Source organism: Ambystoma mexicanum, chromosome 9 (genome assembly GCF_040938575.1).
Source record: "Ambystoma mexicanum isolate Mex_15411 chromosome 9, UKY_AmexF1_1, whole genome shotgun sequence".
NCBI lineage: Eukaryota > Metazoa > Chordata > Amphibia > Caudata > Ambystomatidae > Ambystoma > Ambystoma mexicanum.
Window position 1 is genome coordinate 106,158,041 of NC_090931.1, and position 17,443 is coordinate 106,175,483.

Consider the following 17,443-nt stretch of genomic DNA (forward strand, 5'->3'; position numbering starts at 1 on the left):
AAAGAGTCTCATGGTACTGGAAAAAGTCAGGCTAGGATGGTCAGACAAAAAGCAAAAGGTTGGGGGTTCACAACTGGAGGAAAAATTATACATACAAGAAAATCTTGCCCAACAGTCGATAAAGGTCCCAATGAGAAAGGGGTTTGCGTTGCACGCACTATATTGGCAACTGGGAGGAGGATGACACAAGGTTGTGATTTAGCATGTTTCTACTGTAGTTAATAAGGAAGGGCTAAGTGTTACTTTGTGTATAAATTGATACATTTTGGATTCACACTCGCGCATCAAGATGTCAAATCTACTGATACAATATACAAAATGTAGGTGTGGTGTACCACGTAGTGCATAAAGGTTGGGCAGCAAGGTATAGTGTTGAAAGACGCAAGTACAACAATTTTTTGTATGATATTGTTTTAAGTATTTGTAACTGGTTTTAAAGTGTAAAAGGTCTAAGTTAAGTCATATACATTTTAATAAAGGTTATTTTTATTGTTAAATACCTTCTGGCATTCACATTTCTTGTATTTTCAAAAGTTAAGGTAAGACACTGGCCCCAACATAACATTATCAAGAGGACCACTTGGCACCTGTTGCCAAATTTCAACTAAGCACTGTTTCACATAGGAGTTCCATGCTGCAAAAAAATGAAATAATAAATTGCAGATTTGATGCAATTATATAGGGCCAAAATACGGTCAAAAGAAAAATGTGCTCACATAATTTCTAAGATGAACTGATAATAGATTGCAAAGATTTTCCTATTTCAGCAGTGAAAAATAGATTGATTAGTAGTGGGTGGTCCGTATGTGAAATCTAGGAAGCGCGGTTACTGCAACCTCTGTTAGGTCTTCAAATCTCACATTAAGGACTTTAGTATTTCATAATTGGAAATTGCTTTAGAATGTGGGCAGGGAAAGCATACAGTATACCTGTATCCAACTCCCGCTCCCCTCCAATCCCCACAGTATAAGACAAATGTGCATGACCCATCAGAGTTCGATTTTAACAGTGGTGGGCAACCTGCGTCTTTCAAGATGTTTTGGCCTACAGCTGCTACGATTCACCATTGACAATTCTGCATATAGCTGATGGAAGTTGCAGGACAAATAAATGAAGGGCTGCCAGTTACCCATCAATGTCTTAGAAACACAAAAACAGAACAAAGCAAGAGATTTGTCCAGTGCCAAATAATTTATTGAACGTGAAGTAGGAAAATACGAAACAAAATAAAAAATAAATGTCCTAATAACAAAAGGTGCGTTTCAAAGTAATTCAAGGCATTTTCATGCAGGAGACAAGAATTTCATCCCACGCAACTCACGGAGTGGTCCAATAAACCTACAGGAAAAGAAAAAAAAAATTACATATCTGGAGGGCATTTGAGTGAAAGCCTGAACTGGTGACCATAAATAGACTATTTTCTGCAGTACTCATTTATAAATGTTGATCTTTCTGAAGGATCGCTTTTAGGAAATTGGCTACTTCATATGAAAGATGTTCTGAAGTCTCCTATTCGCAACCCGAGAGGTCATCAGTAGGAAAGAATGGGATGGATTCCGGGAATCATGGCAATCAATTATGAGCAATAACCAATTAGGCAATGCCAAAAAACGGATGCATATACAATACATTGTCGAACTTGGGTACGGAAGGAAAAGGTTGTGCAGAATAGGGCAATTTCATTTGATTATTCCATTTACATGTTATTACCACTTGAAATCAATTACATCAAAATAAGAACACCATAATTGGATAATAAAAGCAATTTTACTGAAATATTTTCCCCCGAAAAATGTGTATAATTTGTCAAATTATAGCCATTTTAGTATAAAAAAATAACTGGCTTACACGCCAATCTAGAGTGGTCTCACTGTCTCACTCTAGGTCTCCATCCACGCTCTGTGGCAAGAGTCTGGAGCAACCCCAGCCATTTGACAGCTGAATCACGAGATTAAATAGCTTGAGTTGTGGGCTGTGTTTTTTTTTAGTGTTAAAAGTAGAAAAGCCAGCAGCGCCAAAGGCATTCCTCAAGGTGCGACTGTCATCTTGTGTGTCCTGCTGGAATGTCACCATCATTCAGAGGGCGTCTCGTGCTTACAGAGGGGAGAGAGCAGAGTGCATACATGCTCTGGGGCTCTTTACAGACTTTAAGATTGAACTGTCTACAACTGTGTTTGTTATTTATATTTATGAAATGTCTTAGTTCATAATGTAAAAGAAAATTGCACTTTTAGCAGCACTGTGAACCAATCAGTGGCCAGCATGTAACAAACATTGCTTTAAGGCTCATAAAGACAGCATATTTTCAGCAAAGTTATTAAAAAAGTAAATTATTTAATTGCAATAACAATGTAAACTGCCTTTTTAAAAATAAAAGTTTCAATGCTAGTTTCCAATATATTTTGTATTCATAAAAATGTTATAATTGCCTTACTGAGCAGTGAATATCAAAGTCTAGAATAATCATATACATTATTTTCTGACAATGTCATTCCAAGATGGAGTCTGGTCAGACCTGCATTACTCACCGTAATAGCATTTGATAATTGAATCTGCTTAGATTCACATGCTGTGCATATGGTCAGACATCCAGTGGTAACCACAGAGTATTGCATCTCGTCTTTCGAGGATCGAAAGGGGACGTTGGCATAGGCGTGTCTAACACTATCCCCAACGTGACGTGTACCCAAAATCCATCACGCATCGAGGTCCATCCAATTTTATTTTTTCTGCCATGAGGGAGCTCAATGTCTATCGTGAGTGAGTACATAAAAGAGAAAGTAGTAAGACATCTATGTTCCTTCCACCCATGCGGGGAGGAAGGGTGGGCACATGTGAATCTGAGAAGATACAATCATGTCTTCTGATGCTTGTTAATCTGCTTAGAATCACATGCTGTGCATAGACTAGCGAGCAGTACCCAGAGTAGGAGGTGGGTTGTGAGAAGGAACAATAGTGAAAAGATGTCTTAATACTGCTTGTCCCACCTGGGAATCAGACCTAGAATGAGTGTCTAGGCAATAGTGTTTTGTAAAGTTGTGTACAGCTCCAGGTTGCCGCTTTGCAAATGGACTCTAGGTGAACATTTGCAATTAATGCTATGGAAGCCCCAGTGCCTCAAGTAGAATGTGCTCTAGGCTTGAAGGGCAGTTTTCTCTTAGAAAGAGAGAAACAGTGTGATGCTTTTGATAATCCACCTTGAGATTGCGGATTTAGAGACTACCAGCTGCCAGTGAAACAAAAAATTGGTTGGTCTTTCTCAGTGGTTTAGTTCTTTCCAGGTAAAACATGACTGCCCTGCGCACATCTAATGTATGTAGACTTCTTTTGGCCATGTTAGTGGGGTTCTGGAAGAAAGTAGGCAGTTCAATTGATTGGCTCACATGGAACTTGGAAATAAATGTAGGCGCAAATCGAGGGTGAGTGCGCAGAACCACGTTCTCTGAACTGTAACAAAAGGGTCTAGAACTGAAAAGGCCTGTAGTTCACTAACCCTTCTTATAGAAGTGATAGCCACTAGGAAGGCTGTCTTATAGGCAAGATCTTTGAGACTGGCCTTGTGCATAGGTTCAAAGGGAGACCCCCATAAGTCTAGTCAATACCACATTTAGGTCCCATCCGGGAGCTGGGTTCGAAATGGGGGGTGGGGGTGTGAATCCTCTTAACCCCTTCCATGAAAGCCTTAATAACTAATTTACCACCACAACACCTTCTGTTGTGAGGTAGTGTAGGCTGAAAGAGCAGCCAAGTGAACCTTTAGGGCATTAAAAACCTGGCCTGAGTCTAGTGATTCAGGTACAATACAATGCGAGTAGTAGAGCAATCAATGGGATTGACGCCCTTGGCATTGCACCAGATAACGAAGCGTTTCCATTTACTGGAATAGCAATACCGGGTGTTGGGTTTCCTCATTCCCTCCCCCCCAAGTATGTCCATGCATCTGAGGAAGTTGAAGGTGTCCGAACTCTATGACCTCAGGAGCCAGGCTGCTAAGTTCAGAGTTTGTGGGCATGGGTGTAGTGTTTCTCCCCTGTCCTGAGAGAACATGTAGTACGGGCAAGGCAGTTTCATAGGAGGAGAGAGGGACATCATCATATGAGAACACCAGGGTTGGCGGGCCCTCAATATCAAGCAACTGGTTCTGGGTGCATCTTATGCACAATCTTGCTGAGCAGGGGAGTCGGGGGGAAATTGTAAACAAACTTCCCCGACCATGCTATCCAGAGACCGTTCCAACTTGGAACAGTTCTGGGGGTACCTGAAGGCGTAATCTTGGCACTGAGCGTTCTCCAGAGTTGCAAACAAGTCGATCTCTGGGGAGCCCAATAGTGCAAAAACGTAGACGATGTCTTCGCGAAGCCGCCATTCGTACTCTACAGGCAGTGGGAAATCTCTGCTGAGCACGTCTGCCAGAAGATTGAGTTCCCCTGGAATGTGTGGGGACAACAGGAACATCCTGTGTTTGAGAACCCATATCCAAATGTTTTGGGACAGCTTGGATAGCCCTGGAAAGTGTGTCCCCTTGTTTGTTCAGGTAGTACATGGCTGTGGTGCTGTCTGTCAGGATCAGGACCATCTTCCCCTGTAACTGTCTGAAAGGCCTTCAGTGCTTCGAATACAGCTAATAGCTCTAACAGATGCATGTCTTTGGAAGCTACTTGTGCGGACCACACGCCGTGTGCCGTCTGCTGGAGCAGGTGAGCTCCCCCATCCCGTGAGAGATGCATCTGTCGCGAGAGTGGCTTCTACTGCGGGGGTGGTGAAGGTTTTACCCTTCAAGAGGTTTTCCCTCGACCACCACTGCAGAGAGAACGAGGGCTGGCAAGACAACTACCAGATCATCCCATTGTCCGCATGGCCGGACCCCACTGGCTGTTGAGCCACTCTTGCATGGTATGCATGCGCAGACGTGTGTGAGGAACTAAGTAAGGAACAAGTTACTTACCTGTAACTGTTGTTCTCCAGCATGGGTCTGGCATGGATTCACATGCTCATGAATATTCCCTGTCGTCAGGCTGGGAATCCTCGGTAAAGAAAAATCAGTATCAGTTTCGTTTCTGATCGGTCTTTCGTAGTAGTAACCAATCACTGATCTCTGCGTCATACTGACCACAGCCAATGACTGCCATCCTCAGATTTGGTAGCACGTGAAGTGGCAGTATGACCAAGTGAAGAGCTGCAGAGGGGTAGGCGGGAGGGTTCGCATGTGAATCCATGCCAGACCCATGCTGGAGAACAACAGTTACAGGTAAGTAACTTGTTCCTTCTCCAGCATGGGGTCTGGCATGGATTCACATGCTCATGAATAAAAGAATACATAGCAGTACACACATGCACAACCATGGGAGGTGGCAACAGGCTCAACATTAAGCATCTCTTACTGTAACGCTCACCTGATTCCCGTAGAGGCGCCGGTCTTGACTGGGCGTATACCGTATCTTCAAAGGTGATGTGTAACACACGGCTGGCTCTTTGGGCTGGACCTCTGTGCACTCACTGTATGTCTGACTCGAAAAGTAAGATGTCTGCAGATAGAAAATATGGGATTAAGGAACTGGGTTATTGAATGTCTCTCTCTTCTTCCCTTTCTCTTCTCCTGTAGAACCCCAAAGGTTAACGCTCTCACCTTAGGTAAGTGAACGCCGTGCTCTCCATCTGCCTCGGGGCAGGGTGCTGTAACCAGTTTCTTCACTGGATAAGGGGAGCAGGCCTCTTGACTTCAGAGGACTGCTGTCCGTCGTTTACTGCACGAACGGTAAGTTTCGAGTAATTCTAATGTCTTTAAAGTCTTTAGTAATGATGTTTCTTGTTTTGCAGGGTTCCGGCGATGGCGGATGACGGGCTGAAGTGAGTTGAAGATGGAGCCTGTGTGATGAATAGAAGCGCCTGGAAGCACGTAAGTAAGCGCTTGTTGCCTGCTTCACGATGCGCTCTAACTGTCTTTTTATTTTGCAGGTACAAGTTCGGAGCGGCTGCAGGGTGCCGGAATACCCACTGGGTTAGATGTGGAAAGGAGTAATGGCACGCGAGTATTAAAGTTCCCCAATGTCTTTAAACGCACCTTGTTTTGTCTTTCAGATGCGGGATGCAGCGCCGAAGGCCTCCGGAGCGTGCGAAGAGTTGGTAAGCCTTTGTCTTTCAGATGCCGGAATGCAGCGCGAGGCGTTGGTGACAGCCGATGGACCAGGTAAGTGAAGAGCTGTCACTGAAGACCGTAATGCTAACCTGTTCTTTCTTGTCTTTATAGGTGTTGCTGAAGACTGGATTCAGGATGGTAAGCCTTTTTCCTTAGGCCCAGGATCAGATGCAGAAGACACGATGAGCGTTCTGCTGCAGAGGATGCAGAATAACGCAAAGCAAGATTCATCCATCGGTTGTGGTTTAAATAGCCTCCTGTAGTGCTTAGGTGTCTCCTTCCACAGCCACGCCTAGGTAAGAAAAGAGTTCCTGCTTTCCAGAAGAGTTCGTGTTCTGAATCTAGGGAGTGGCTCCTGCCCCACCCAACAGGAAAAGTAGTTCCAAACAGAAGAGGATCAGAGGCTCAATTGGCAGGCAAGTAAGCAGCATGGTCTGCTGCAGGTAAGTCCACCCAAGCATTATGAGCCCGGCGCTTCCAGCGCTGGGACTGGGCATATTTATGAGCCTGGTGCCACTGGTGCCAGGACTGGGTCCAAAAGGTCCCAATTGGGACTGGTTGGCACTCGGAACCTGGGTTATGGATCTGCTTCCAAGGGAGTTGGGAAAACCCTGACCTTTTGGAAGCAGAGATCATGACACTTACCTCCTCACCAGGCTCACCTTAAGCGAACAGGTTGCGCAGCACTGCCTGGCCGACCCTGGACTCCTCCCTGGAATCCCGGTCGACGCAGTAGAATTTCCTGAAGGTGTGTGTAGACCTCCACGTAGCAGCCCTGCAGATATCCAGCAGGGGCACACCAGATAGGAACGTCGTGGTAGCTGCGATCGCTCTGGTGGAATGAGCTCTCGGACGGCCGGGCAGCGGTCGGTTTGCCAACCGATGACAGTACATGATACAGCCGGAGAGCCATCTGGAAATGGAAGCCTTTGAGAGAGCCTTCCCCTGATTGACAGGTCCAAAGTTCACAAAAAGTTGCGACGTCTTCCGAAAACTCTTCGTGCGGTCCACGTAGAACTTCAGCGCTCTAGCCACATCCAGCGAGTGCAAAGTCCTTTCAGCCGGCGACGAAGGCGACGGGAAGAAAACAGGCAACACCAAGGGTTCGTTGAGGTGGAAGTCCGACGGCACCTTGGGCATGAAGGAGGGGTGCGTCCTGAGCACTACCCTCGTGTCGTGAAAAGTCAAGTATGGGGGCTTGCAGGAAAGGGCCTGGATCTCTCCCACCCGTCGGGCGGAGGTGATGGCCACAAGAAACGCGGTTTTCCAACGGAGCTGAGTGCAGAGGCTCGAACGGAGGTCCCATGAGCTTGGTCAGCACCACGTTGAGCCCCCACGCCGGGGCCGGAGCCTTCACCGCAGGGAACGATCTGAACAGTCCCTTCATGAATTCTTTCACCAGACGATGAGACCACAAAGACGTCCGTCCCGTGGTTCTGGTGTATCGGGAGATCGCAGCAAGATGAATCTGGATTGAAGCAATTGCCAGTCCAGCCTTGGCCAGTGTCAGTAGGTACAGCAGTACTTGAGGAGCCGTAATCCGTACAGGGTTAATCTTCTGTGCGTGGCACCAGACAGAGAACCTCTTCCATTTGTGTCCATAGCATTTAAGAGTTGAGGACGCCCTGGCCTTTGCAAGAACCTCTCTGCAGTCGGCTGGTATGTCGTAACCTCCAAACTCTAACGCTGCAGGAGCCAGGCCTGCAAGTTCAGCGACTTCGGGTCGTGATGGAGGATGGCGCCTCCTTCCCTGGAGAGAAGATCCCCGTCCACTGGCAGCTTGATTGACGGGGACGCTGACAAGTCCAGAAGGTCCGGGAACCATATACGAGGATCATCCTGCACCGTGACCTCTTGAGCTGGTTGATGAGCCGGATCAGCAACGGCAATGGAGGGAACGCGTATAGAAACAGGCCCTCCCAGGGGAACGAGAAAGCATCGCCCATGCTCCTCGGCTGAGGAAACCTGCTGGCGAACCTCCGGCACTTGGAGTTTGTCGCCGCCGCGAACAGATCGAACTGGGGTGTGCCCCACCGTCGGAAGAGGCGGTCCACTAGATCCTGTCGTAGTTCCCACTCGTGGCACGAGCACAGCTCTCTGCTGAGCGAGTCGGCGATGTTTTTTATTCCTGCCAGGTGAAACGGCACCAGAAACATCCCTTGGGCGACGGCCCAATGCCACAGATCCTGCGCCTCCTTGGACAGGGCTGGGGATCTGGTACCGCCCTGCTTCCTGATGTCGAACATGGTGGTGGTGTTGTCAGTGAAGATCCTCACCACCTTGCCCTTGAGGGACGGAAGAAAGGACCGGAGGGCCCAAAACACTGCACGGAGCTCCTGGACGTTGATATGGAGGGACTTCTCTGTCGGAAGCCAAAGGCCTCTCGCGTGCAGATTTTCGGTGTGCGCTCCCCACCCTTCCAAGGAGGCATCCGTGGTCACTGTCTTCTGGTGGCCCGGGGTCTGGAAGTCCATGCCCGCCGTCCGATGCGCGCGGGTGCCCCACCACCGGATCGCTCGTCGAGTGTGATCCTGTCCTCGAAGCTGCCCGTCTGGATCCAGTGAGCATCCAGGAACTCCTGTAACGGCGCATCCGAAGCCTGCACAGGCGGATGAGATAAATGCAAGAAGACATCATTCCGAGGAGGGATTTGATGGACCTCACCCTGGCCGCGTCCGCAACCAGCATCCGCTGCACCCTGCCCAAGATGGCCCTCGTCCTTTCCTCCGACGGAGAGGCCAGAAGCGCCACTGTGTCAGGTTTCGCTCCCAGAAACAGTGCGTCTTGCGCGGGCACCAGGTGGGCAACTACGTGAGTAGTTGGACGGTCCTCGCCGTGTGCTCCGCGGCGAGCTCCCTTGTCTTTGCTCGGATGAGCCAGTCGTCCAGGTAGGGGTAGACGTAGATCCCCTCCAGGCGCAGCCGCCGGTGCGAGGCACTTGGTGAACACCCTGGGTGCCGACCTCAATCTGAAGGGAAGGGCTCTGAACTGGTAGTGACGCCCTTAGACCATGAATCTGAGAAACTTTCGGTGTCCCTTTAGGATGGTGATATGGAAGTAAGCATCCTCCAAATCCAACGACGACAGGAAATCGCCCTCCTCCAGCTGACCCAGGACGTGCTTGAGGGTGACCATCCGGAACTTGTGTGCCTTGATGAATTTGTTCAGTCGTCGTAGGTCCAGGGTGGGACGCCATCCTCCTGTCTTCTTCACGAGGAAGTATCTTGAGTAAACTCCGGAGCCCCGAAGCCTCTTTGGGACGAGCTCGATGGCGCCTTTCTTGAGCATCGCCTTTACCTCCAAGCGAAGTTGAGGGACGTGATGTTCCTTCCTGGCCACGGGGGGGGGGGGGGGAGGGGGGGGGGGACGCGCGTGCACTTCTTTAGAAACTCGAGAGCGTGACCCTGGGCCAGGGCGTCCAGCACCCAACGGTCGGTGGAGATGGACTCCCACACGCTGATGAAGTTCGCCAGCCGGCCTCCCACCGGGATGCTTCGGTGGGGGCCCGACCCCACGGCCGGTTCAGTCCTGCTTCGACGAGGCTTTGCCGCCTTGTCCTCCCTGGCGACGACGGCGGGGTCCGCCCGACTTGCCTCGTCCCCTGTAGGATTCCTGTGACGACGAATGGGCCGCTTGACGGTAGGTGGAATATCCGCCGCCAGAACCTTTGGAGGCACCCTGCTTGCCTCTGGTGCTCCGAAAGGGCGGCCGTCGTTGCTGGAGAACACCAAGAGCCCGGGCCGTCTCCGTGTCCGTCTTGATGGCTTGCAGGGAATCGTCCACTGTTTTCCCAAACAGGTTGCTCCCGTCGAACGGCATGTCCAAAACTCTGGTCTGCACGTCCTGCCGGAAGTCCGTTGCCTTGAGCCATCCACGCCGTCTAAGGCACACGCCGTTGCCCAACTGGCGAAACCCAGTGTCAGCGATGTCCGTCGCCTCCGGGTCCCCCGTCGGGAACGGCTCCTCCGTTGGTGGTAATGGCAATCTCGTCCTTATCTCAGAGCATAAGGACTGTATAGCCAACAAAATGGCCACCGAGTTGTCTTGCGGCACTGGTTGAGGGGGTTCCGACGGGCGGTCAGGAACCTCGTCGGCACCCTCGACGTTCTCGTCGTCTCCTTCGTCGGGGTCCCTCCCGACGGGCTGGTGGTCTTCCACGCCAATGCTGTGGCTTAAGACTTCGATCAGCTCCTCTTCAGAGGTTGAGGCCGAATCCACGATGGCCTCCTGCCCCCCCTTTTTCTTCTCCGTCGGAGGTTTCACGGGGGTCCTGTCGATGGGCTTGAAAGAGGACTCCCTTCGCGGTGGCAGGGAGACTCTGGGCCCCGAGGTCGCCTCCACTGGTGTAGCCTCCACAGGCTGAGCCAGGGCCGCCGCGACTATCTCGATAGAGGCCTAGGCAGGGTGGATCAAGGCTTTCACCACCTTAGGTGCGCTCATCGCCTTCTCCTGGGGGGGGGGGGGGGGGGGGGAGGGGGGAAGAGGGTCACCGCCTCGCTCCCTCTCCGATGGGGCCTTCGAGCTCGCCCGGGGCCTCTCCAGAAGCTTCGCCGGGTGCTCGGACTTCCTCTTACCCGAGCCAGAGCGTTGGCTCGTGGTTGATGCCGCCGGGGAGGTTGCGCCCTGCCTGGCAACCGAAGAGCCCGACCGTTCGGCGCTCCCGGTGCCAGCGGACTCGCGGTGCTTGGCCTTCTGTTGGGCCCCCGTCGCCGGGGCGCCCTCAAAGGTCTTAGAAGACCGCTCGGACTTCTTTTTCTCGCCTGACAGGCTCTTCACTTCCAGCCAGTTGGCGAGACGCAGATGGCGGTCCTTCATGGTCCGCTCCGACATGTTCCCGCAAAACGCACAGTCCTTCTCCACGTGCGTCTTGTCCTCATGCAGGCAGTAGAGGCAAAGGGAGTGTTCGTCCTCCTTGAAGACATTCTGAAGCTGGCATCCAGGGCAGACCCTGAACAGCTTTCCGGGCGTCGAGCTTCCCTTTTCCTGGGCCATGTCCTAGATGGGCCTGAGAAACTTCTGGAGTCTTCCAAAAGCGTGGCTCGGCGAAATCTTCACCCTTGAGGGGCGTAGAAGAATCCGACACGGGTCCCCCTCGCCGTCCGGAGGGGCGGGGGGGGGGGTTGACGTAGAGGCCGATGCCCCCCCCCGCTTTCTTCCTGGCCGCCGCGGAGACGACCGAGGCACAAGGGGGCCGCGTCCGGGACCCGGTACTTCTTCTCGTACCGATCCCTTCTCGCAGGCGTTGTGGATGGGTTCTCGAGGAGGGCGAGACCCTCATCCCAGATATCGTCCAGTAGAGGTACAGCGAGGACCGTCTTCCTCTTGGTCTTGCGCCGTTGATAAAGGAAGCCTTCCTTCTTCTCTTCCGGGCAGAGCTGCCCCAACACTTGAACGTGCAGTAAAAATCTGAGGATGGCTGCCAGAGGCAGGGCTTAGGGAGATGGCAGTCATTGGCTGTGGTCAGTATGACGCAGAGATCAGTGATTGGTTACTACTACGAAAGACAGATCAGAAACGAAACTGATACTGATTTTTCTTTACCGAGGATTCCCAGCCTGACGACGGGGAATATTCATGAGCATGTGAATCCATGCCAGACCCCATGCTGGAGAAATGCAGGACGCCATCATTCCTAACAGTCGCATGGCCTTGCGTACCGTCACTTTCAGACTGGCTACATACTGAGGGATCTGAAACAGCATGTTTGAACCCTCTCGGAGGGGAAGACAAGGCCATCTTTTGTCCGAATTAGAGCCCCTAGAAACTGTTTGACTTGACTGGGGTCTAGGCTGGATTTCTTCTCGCTGGAGAATCCCAGACTGAATCAGAGGGCTATTGTCTTCCGAGTGTTCCATAGGCATGTTCCGTAGGACTCACCTGGATGACTGGCTCATAACAGGGAAGGGTAAACCGGGACGGAGAGTCTGTGCAGGTGCGCTACCACTGCTGCCAGTACCTTCGTAAACACCCTTGGTGCCGAGGCAATGCCGAAAGGGAGTAATTTGAACTGATAGTGCTTGTCCCCTATCATGAACCTTAGGTATTTTCTGTGCGCTGGCGACATTGAAATATGAAAGAATGCATCTTTCATGTCCAGTGTTGCTGTGTAATCCCCTGTTTCAACACTTTTGAGGTTTGACAAACTTGTTCGCTGGGCGCAAGTCTAGCACAGGGCGCATGGTGAGATCCTTTTCGGTACAAGGAAGTACACTGAATAAATACCCTTGTTTACCTGTAGAATAGGGATGACTTCTATGGTGCCCTTTCTTAGAAGGATCTCCACCTCTTGCAGTAGGATACGCAGGTGTTCCGGCATCTTGATTTTGGCAGTCTGAAATGAGGTGGTCGGCAGAATTCTATGCAGTACCCATGGGTGACCGTCTTGAGTACCCACTGGTCTGTAGTTATCCCCTCCCATGCAGTAAGGAAAGATATACGTCCCCCCACCCCCGACCAGGGTGGCATGGGAGGGGACCTGATCTGAAGGTAATTTCTGACCAGAGGCCGGGGTGCCTCTGGGGGTGGAACCTTGGCCTCTAACCTTCCCATGCTGCTGTCTTCTAGGTGGTGGAGGTATTAGACCCTTGTCCCGAATTCCAGTTGTTCCCTGCACCATGTTGGTTTTGGGGGAAAAAAGATTGCCCACGAAAGGACCGGTGGGAGCCACCCCCCCTCTGCGGAGCCCTCTCTGCAGAGAGGGTTTCTGGGTAATTCGTTGAAAGGACTTGTGTCTCATGTTCTTTCTTGGCTGTTTCAAGTGCTTCGCCCACTGCCTCGCCAAACAAGTTTGTTTCCTCAACGGGTTTGTTTATTAAGGCTGCCTGGGTCTCTGGCATGAAATCAGAGTTCCTCAGCCAGGCATGTCGCTTGAGCAGGGTACCTTGTGCCAAGGTTCTACCCGCTGTCTCAGCAGCGTTTAGAGTGTTCTTAAGCACATTCTGATTGACTTGCTTGCCTTCTGATACGATGGTGAGCAACTTAGCCCACGTAGGTTCTGGTAATTCAAGGCCTTCTTGCAGCAGGTTCCACTGGACGTCTGCATAGCTGGCCAATAGCATGGTGTTATTGGCTATTTGGGTGGAGAACGCAGCAGTTGTGACCCTCTTCCCAAGTGCATACAGTCTTTTGGACTATCAGGTGGTGCCTCTCCTGTAGACAAGGGGACACCAGCCCGTTTCCTAGTAGTGGTAACTACTAAATAATGTGAAGTGGCATGGCCCTTGATGAAAGCAGAGTCGGAGGACGAAACAACTTATCCACCCTAGGGTTCACCGCCCTGGTTTGAGCTGGCGTCAATGAGGGTGCCAATCTCTTTTTGATAGAGTTCAACAAAAGGATGGCCTGACTGGCCAGAGATTGTTCCTCGAGTATGTCCTCTACAAAATCAGAATCCGGCAAAGCCTCTTGTGTGTCGATCTGAAAATGTTCATCCACGGGAGGTGTGTGGGGGGGCGGGTCTGAGTGGAGTGGGGGAATCCATACACAGGGCATCGGGGTCCTGGGTGGGAGTAGTGGACGCCCAGGGTTGAGCATCAACCTGGCGGCTGTCTTCTCAATTGTCCATAGGATCTGCCGGGTCATCCACATTGTAATCGACCCCAAAGGGGGCATCCTCAACCTGCACATTCGTGTCTATAAGGACAACACCCGTGCGGTCATAGGTATATTCCTGATGTGGGTCCTCCAAAGTCCTTTGAAACTTGGACACAGGTGTAAAAGGAAGGTCTTCCAGAGGTCTCTTGGGAGCAAACTTTTCAGAATAAGACATTTCTTTAATCTGTCCATACACCCCTCAAACATCTCCCTGGTCCATGAGGATGGACCAGAGGAGTCCAGGGGAGGAAAGGGCTCCTCTCTCTGACATCGAGATGTGTCCCCTAGTGTGCTGGATAAAAGGTACAGGACTCAACGTAGTCCTTGCGAGCTGTGGGGAGCTTTGGCGCGTCTCTAGGCCGCTCCTTGTGTTTCGCCGCCTCTTTCGACTGTTCCTTCAGTTTAACTGCCGAGATAATCCTTGCAATACTCTCGCCAATACTCGGGGAAACGGGCGATGTGCCGGAGGCTGAATGGTGGATTTCTGCGCTACCTGGGCCTTAGGCGGTGTCTGCGCATCCTCCCGGAGCGTCTCGACGGCCACATGTGTTTTAGTGTTAGCGCCCTTTAGATTGCCCAGTCGCAGGCCACGGCTGCAGGGAAGGCTGCCGATCATAAAGGTCAGCGGATCGTGTCGAAGTTTGACGGGTCCATTGGCGCTTCGGTACGCTTCAACAGTGACGCCGAAGCAGAACCTTGGGTTGTGTGTTTGAATCGGGTGCGCCCCTGTCACCAGATTTTTTCCCCATAGCATGACTCGCGTTGTGCCCGTCTGGGTCGGGGCTGGGCGCTGTGGACTGAGAACTATCCGGGCAAAATCTAAATTGCGTCTTGTCCATAGCGCAAGAGAGGTACAGCAATGACAAAACCCAGGGATCAAAGAGGGTGAAAGAGGAAAGGCATACTTGTAAAGAATATGGCCACCCCGACCACACTCTCCCTATTGTACAGGCCGGCCAGAAGGCCCGGCCGTGCCGGCCGTATCAACAGGCATCGAAAGTCTGCAGCAGTCTTCGGCGTTGCACATGATTCAACCAAAGTAACAACAGGAATAACGACCAAAGTCGATAATTAGGATAACGCTAGTTCTATGTAAGAACTCTGCATTAGGGCGTCCAGTAATCTGGGCTGAAAAGAAATGTGAGGGACCTCAACGCGTGAGGGATTTTGGGTACACGTCACGTTAGGGATAGTGTTACAGACACGCCTATGCCGACGTCCCCTTTCGATCCTCGAAAGACAAGATGCAATACTCTGCGTCTACCACGGGATGTCGGACCATATGCACAGCATGCGATTCCAAGCAGATTAACAAGGAACAGAAACTCCTATACTAATATTTAAAAAACACCTCCATCATGAGGAAGAGGATACATCGCACCACTGAGGGCTCCTGGCTGCTTTGCATACATTTAAGGAGCATTTTGAGAACATAAGAATGTCCACACATCTTTAAAATTCACAAATATATATGTAATAAACAGGTTGTATGCTTGAAACACTAGGTATATGGGACATGAACATTAACATGTTTGTAACCATGAAGCAGTGTCATTTGTACAGCCTCAGGCTCTGGATGTGAAGATAAACTAGCTGTGCCATCTATCACCATTGGGGTGAATGGGGGTCATGCTTTTTATGGTCACAAATTTGGAAGAGGAGTGTCAGAGAGGGAATGCCAAGTACCAGTATATTCCCAGTCCCCAATGCAGAGAATCTATGTAGGATTGTTCATCAAATTACCATTGTTAAGTAGTTATGAACAAAGCTGTAAACCTTTTTAAAAAAAGGAATGAAATTCATATTTTAGATACTTTGTTTTAATCAACCTAAATGCCCATGTTTTTTAAATGATAAGTTGAGGTTCAAAATCAATTCTGATCTGATTGTTAAAAATCAGAAACTTGAGTTCGATCAACCAATTCCAACTTTTGCATAAAGTGATTTACAAATACTGCTATGAAAAATACAAATCGGAAATTCTTTAGTCAAAAAGGCAAAAACAAATTAAGTGAAAAGATATGAAAAATAAGTCACAAGAAAAAAGATGAACTTGCTAAGATTAACAAAATAAAAATAAATTAATGGTTGGAATAATAGTGTACCAAGCGTGGTTGAGGAGTTTGCGCAGTGTAGGTAGGTGTGTAAAATTCTACGCACCAAGTGGCTTCTGGTGTCAAGGGCAAGTCTCGGTGCACGGTGTGTGGCAAATCATGAGTTGCTGCTGTACTCATGTTTAGGCCTGGACAAACTTTACCACAACAAATCTGAATTGTGGGTGATTCATAAAGGACAAAACCTGGACGAACGTTTATAAAAGTCTGAGGTTAGTCCATGTGGCTCACACTCCGTCTGTCAGCTTTCAGAGAGGCATGAGGTTGCTACCAGTGTCAGGCTTCGAATATTTAGAGCAGCTGTAGGAATAAGGATAGAGTGGGGTAGAGAGTGAAGGAGACCAAGTCAAAGAGTAGCTTCAGGGTTGCTTTTGTTTACACAGCACTTTGAGACACTTCCACTGAATACATTGGAATAGGTGAACACCACAAGTGCCATTGCAAGAGATTTGGGCAGGTGGGTAAAACAATACAGTGTCCGTCTCTTAGAGTGAGTTGACAAGGCACGGGCCCCCAGATGACACCTTGGAGGATCTAGGAATCCTAGGAGGACCTTGTGGGGGAGCTACACTTGCCAGATTTTGCTGAAGAGCAGCAGACATTCAGGGAGGTGGTGGGTAAAGGTAGCACACTTTTATATCACGTCAACTTCCAAATGAATGAGCGAGAGGTGTAGGCAGTCGTGCTGATCGTGGTTCTTTCCCTTCTATAACAGCACTTTGTGTGCCTTAAGGCGATCTGAATTGTACTTTGTAAATTTAGGGTCTCATCATAACTTGCGTTCCACTCACCCAGTCACAAGTCAAAGAGATAGATGTGCCAGTACAGGACAATGCACAGATCTTGCACCATGACATTAAGCATCCACTGGGAATGGCAGAGGGTGCACTTTGTTACCCAGAGTATGAACGGGGCAGATGGGCGAGGTGTGCAGTTCTCATCTAAAGATATGGGAAGAATGACAGTACTCAGGAGACCTCCGGCCAGCCCATAGAGCTGAGATTTGCTCAAAGAGTACTTTAAGACGAGATAGCTGCACCTTGAGATGGATGGGGGTGCAGATTTATTACTCCAACACCAATCGATAAGGACAACTCAATGGTTTGGCAAAGGGAATCCTTTTAATGAAAAGTACAAAAAACGGGGAGTCATGGCAATCAGCAGTGATGCGATATTCCGTCTCGCTTCAACTCCAACGAACTTCATAAAAAACAAATCATTTATACTGAAAATTTGTCATAAGTGACGTGTAACACTCAAAAGTTAATAAGCATTTCTATTGGTTCGGAAAAGGTAACTTTAATATAGGTGCTATATCTGTATATGGTAACGGAGTGAGGGGATTGGGTAAATACTGTCAGGTGGGCGTCTCAGCCCTTCCTTCAAAATGACTACTGTAGACGTCACAAAGTACAACGTCCCATTGGTTCTACTAACTATAGGACCCTAGATTATGTGGTCTATTGTGATTGGGTTGGCACCAACCCCATGCATACATTTCCACTTTACTTAGCAGCACGCAGAATGGTCAGCCAGGTGCAGTGTGCCCCCTCAGCTACCGAGCCTTCCTCCAATTAAGGTTACAATCGATCATCACTTC

General features: G+C 49.8%; 1 protein-coding gene across 5 annotated transcripts in view; it reads right to left on the reverse strand.

Moving 5' to 3' along the window:
* Positions 1-1,169: 1,169 nt before the first annotated feature.
* The window catches only part of LOC138487710 (tetratricopeptide repeat protein 12-like), a 466,792-nt gene continuing 450,518 nt past the window's right edge, over positions 1,170-17,443 (reverse strand). For all 5 annotated transcript variants that reach the window (XM_069614243.1, XM_069614241.1, XM_069614244.1 and 2 more), the window contains one exon: positions 1,170-1,338. In XM_069614243.1, the coding sequence (XP_069470344.1) occupies positions 1,284-1,338 (55 nt within the window). In that variant the 3' untranslated portion in view covers positions 1,170-1,283. The remainder of the gene's footprint in view (positions 1,339-17,443) is intronic.